At 42.2% G+C, this 4,651-nt stretch overlaps 2 protein-coding genes across 2 annotated transcripts in view; one reads left to right on the forward strand and one right to left on the reverse strand.

The window, feature by feature from the left end:
* Positions 1 to 4,651, reverse strand: part of Col19a1 (collagen type XIX alpha 1 chain) — a 321,968-nt gene that overhangs the window by 73,376 nt on the left and 243,941 nt on the right. The window contains exon 19 of the mRNA XM_029539352.1: positions 2,031 to 2,093. Coding sequence (XP_029395212.1) covers positions 2,031 to 2,093 — 63 coding nt within the window. The remainder of the gene's footprint in view (positions 1 to 2,030; positions 2,094 to 4,651) is intronic.
* Positions 241 to 913, forward strand: LOC110322031 (proteasome maturation protein-like). Its single transcript, XM_021198576.2, is given in 1 exon segment — positions 241 to 913. A coding segment is annotated over 1 exon segment (426 nt). The 5' UTR covers positions 241 to 242; the 3' UTR covers positions 669 to 913.

Consider the following 4,651-nt stretch of genomic DNA (forward strand, 5'->3'; position numbering starts at 1 on the left):
TCAAGCTGACTGCCTAACATAGCATTGTCATCATCGAAAAACCAAAAAAAAAAAAAAAAAAAAAAAAAAAAGCTCTTAGGAAGGCCTGGACAAGACACTGAAGATAAGGGACCAGACGGTCAATAACGGTGTCCATGGGCGCGCAGGTGATTTTAAAGCTGCCGGAGGCCCGGAAACGGAAGTGAGCGGTTTGGCCGGCCGACGGGAGCAGGTTTGGAGCATCTCACAGAGCTGTTTCCAAGATGAACTCCAGAGGCCTTGGGTTGGAGCTGAAGGACAGTATTCCAGTGGCGGAGCTCTCTGCCAGCGGGCCTTTCAAGAGCCACGATCTCCTCCGGAAAGGGTTTTCTTGTGTGAAAAATGAACTTTTGCCCAGTCACCCTCTTGAATTATCAGAAAAAAATTTCCAGCTCAACTAGGACAAGATGAACTTTTCCACACCGAGGAACATCCAGGGTCTGTTTGCTCCCTTGAAGTTACAGATGGAGTTCAAAGCAGTGCAGCAGGTTCAGTGGCTCCCGTTTCTCCTGAGCTCAAACCTCTCATTGGATATTTTGAGGGGCAACGATGAGACCATTGGTTTTGAGGATATTCTTAATGATCCATCACAAAGTGAACTGATGGGCGAGCCCCACTTGATGGTGGAACATAAGCTGGGCTTGCTGTAATACGGGGGCCGCGCAGGAAGGTGCGATGGTTGTGCTCTACATAGTTGCCTGCTACAGTCTGATGTTCACAGCATTAAAGTACCGAGAGGATCGCTGGGCCATGTGGAAGCGTTTGGGGCTTGGTTTTGGGTTGTGAGTCAGTTGAAAGACTNGAGGTGGTTTCTAAGCTCTGAGGTTACAGCAAAGCCCAAATTCTGAAAATGTGTTTCTTATAAATGTTACAAAAATGCAATAAAGTTCCCAGGAGCCTCAAAAAAAAAAAAAAAAAAAAACTGCCAGAGACCATCACTAGCAAAGAAGGGGTCTAAGTGAAGCCGAAGCAGCGGTGGAGTTCAGCTTGGTAGCACGGAACGCTTTTCCGCTTTTCCTGTTGCTTCTGTTTGCCGCTCGAGCATTTTACTGACCTCTCCATCCCTCGTCCCCAGTAAACCCATATCCCCAACTCACTCTGGAATACAGGTGAAAGCAATTTTAAAAGGTGTGCTGCATTTCATAAAAATGGCTAGACACATGCTAATTCTGTTTTCTTTCTTTGTTTGTTTGGTTGGTTGTTTTTTTTTTTTTGCTTAAGGACGAAGAATGATTTTCATTTACAGAACTTATGTCAAAGCAGGGCAAAGGCAAGGCTTGCTTGCCATCCTAGGACTGGGGAGGTAGAGACAGCAGGATTCCTAGAGCTTGCTGACTAGGTAGGCTTGCAGAATTGTTGAACTCCAGGTTCAAGAACACACACACACACACACACACACACACACACACACACACACACACACACGTTTGCAGGCTCTTCAGCAGTTCTATTTGAATATAAATGATGTGGTAGGGTTCATTGTTTGTTTTCCTTTTTGCTTTTCCTCCCAAAGAAAAGTTTTCCAAGAAACCGTCACAGCAATATTGGAAGTTAGCTCACAGAAAACAGGAAAATAATTTCAGAGATGTATTGAGAACAGTTGTTTGAGGAGAGAGAGAGAGAGAGACAGAGGGAGGGAGGGAGGGAGCGAGAGAAGAGCATTTTCAATTTTAAAAATAAATTTGTACTAGTCTTGATATATTGATTGTGTTTTTCACTTTAGATTTGGTATTTAGTCATATCCTGGCAAATTAATAATTTTAGAGCCCGGAATCTGGAACCAGCCTAACCTGTGTACAGAACGGGCTACCTCATGGGGACTTTTTATATGTGTTAAGTGATTTAAGAGAGAGAGGGTCTGGTGCCTGGCATGCTGTGTGCTTGCCATTTCAATGTTGTTTAGAGTATTAGATTTAAAACACCATGAAATTGGGGTTAGTTTGGGAAAATATTTTTAATTTTTCATCTATTTTTTTTCTTTCTTCCTCTTCCCTCAAAGTTAAAATACTTACAGGTTCTCCTTTGTGTCCTTTAGGGCCAACAGACCCTGGAAATCCGGGCAGCCCAGTATCGCCCTGTCAAGAAAAAGCAGAAGTGCTTATCCCACAGAGTCCCACCGGGTGGGTTCAGGGCCTCTGTGAAGATCTGAATCTAGCCAGGCTGTCTTCCTAATAAGGTGTCTTTGCCCTCCTCCATGCCGTAGGCCTTCTAGAAACCCATAACATTTCATTAGGACATTTAAAATTAATGTGGAACGATGTTAATCACTTTTCAAGGACAGGACACACAGAGGAGAAAAGAATTATAGTTTTGTTCTGGTGTACCAAAACCATTATTTATTTATTTTTGCCTTTAAGTGACACAACAGTCTGTTCCTGTTTTCTTCTGAGGACTTCTTTCTTATTTTAGGGGTGTGTGTGTGTGTGTGTGTGTGTGTGTGTGTGTGTGATTATAGAAAGAGAACCGAATCTGCCAGCTGTCCGCAGCGTTTCTCTTGAGGCGTAGATGAAGGCTGTGGACAAAGATGACACTCTTGCTGACTTGCTGACAGCAGCCGTTTGGAAATGTCTAAGATGTGCTGGTCAAAAACGTTGAAGAGGGATTTGTATGTGACATAGAAAGGCATTTTTCAGAAAATACAGTTGAAGAGGGCTTCCTTGTAGGCAGGAGTGACATCGTGACCAGACATCAGAGCTGTAGCACTGGATTTTTTTTTTAAGTATTTATCAGCATTCCCAAACAACCACTTGATTCTTAAGTTAAACATAGCACTAGACCACAGGTAGTTCTGAACATTTTTCCTCCAGCCCAAGGTGAATTTTGTAAAACAATACTTACTGTTGTATCTACAGGTATATATATTTCTTAATTCCTAGTCTTTTTTTTCTGGGTCCCTTTGAATTTTAAGCTTAAGAACTAATAAGTTCTTTGAGGTAATGGGGATAAAATTTAAAGTGTGCTAGCTATATTTCCTTATATATTTATTTACTTTGTGTGTGCACAGTTGCATGTGTGTGCACACCTGCTTGTCTATATGATTGCCACATGTGCAGGTACCCCCCCCCCCAAAAAAAAAAAAAAAGCCAGAAGAGGATGTGATGTGCTTCGAAGTTAGGGTTACAGGCCGTTATGAGCTGCTTCTTGTGGGTGCTGGAAACTAACCCCAAATCCTTAGTAAGGGTAATAAATGCTCTTAGCTTCTGAACCATCTTCCAATAGCCCTGGCATATGGTTTGATCCTAGCAAAATACATCTTTGTGTATCTCTACCTGTACTTCAGTACATTGAAGGTGGTGGGTTTTTGTTTTTGTGTTGTTTTTGTTTTTGTTTTTTAAGATAGTAAATTCTGTATAACGTTGGAAGGTAGAGGAGACAGTGGCCACTTTAGGCACCCATGCATAGTTGGTTTGTAAAACTCTAAAGTGACCTTCATGTCATCTGTCAGGTTTGTTGTATGATCCCACTATCCAGGCCTCAAGGAATGGTAGCCCGAACAAGAATAGTATTCTAATTAAGCAGAAACAGAAAGCAAGTGAAGGGGTTAGAAATTACTTATAAATACACATCTATTCAAAATAAAAGATTTAATGAATATTGTTAGTTAAATCTTTTTTCCTACCTTCCAGCTTGAGTCTCCTCCCTTCAGAATTATTGGGAGGAATGCAAAGAAGAGCAAGACTAGGCAGAAAGGATGGAAATGGCTCATTCGGAAACAAGCTAAATGAGCGCTCCGGAGCAGAAGGTGGAGAGCAAACAAGAAAACCGAGTGTTTATTGACAGTCTAATTTGCATTGAGAATTGGGCTTCCAGGAAAATTCATCTCGTTAGCCTTTTATCCGTCCATCAGTTCTTCCTGTAGATGATTATGTCTGCTTTACATACTGGGAACCTGATGCTTAGGGTAAAGGGGTGGCTTCCAAGGAAACGTAACAGTTTATACCATAGCCAGCTTTTGATCCCAAGGCTAATGCTCGTTCAACCCCACAGTGGTTCCCAGCCTCCACCCAATGTCCATGTATTTACGAAACAGATATTGGTCTCCCTCTTCTCAGAGTCCCCGTGCACGGGGCTCAGGAACAGGCGTTGCAGAACCCTTCCCTGGTGCTTTTGTGTACAGGCAGGGTTTGCGACCCCTGATCATATCACAAGCCTAAGCAGAGATCCACCAAGGAGTTTACATCTTCACTGTGAAAGACACAGGTCTAAAAAGCCAGGAGACTGATCCAGAACGGACAGGAAGTAGATATGCTGACTTTCTTCAAGCAGTTGCTACACGTAGGCTTTCTGTGACTTGATACATGGTTTGCTGGCAGAGCTGTTCCTTCATTAATGATAATTTTTAAAAACGCTTTCATAGGAACATTGATAGCACTCACAGCATCAGGTTCCCTGTAGACTCTTTTAGACAAATCATTTATGTGGGTAGGAAGATGGAACAGATAGACTCTCGTTTTTTTTTTTTTTTTTTGCTTAGTTGGTTACAAAATATTTCTCTGCCCCAGCTGGCCCTGGTGGCTCATGACTGTAACCCTAGCGTTTTAGAATTCTGTTTTGTACCTGGGGCTTACATATCCATTATTGGGGCAATTCTCAAAGCCACCTTACAAAGTTAGGCTTTTTTTTTTTTTTTTTT

The sequence above is a fragment of the Mus pahari genome, chromosome 5 (assembly GCF_900095145.1).
Source record: "Mus pahari chromosome 5, PAHARI_EIJ_v1.1, whole genome shotgun sequence".
Taxonomy (NCBI): Eukaryota; Metazoa; Chordata; class Mammalia; order Rodentia; family Muridae; genus Mus; species Mus pahari.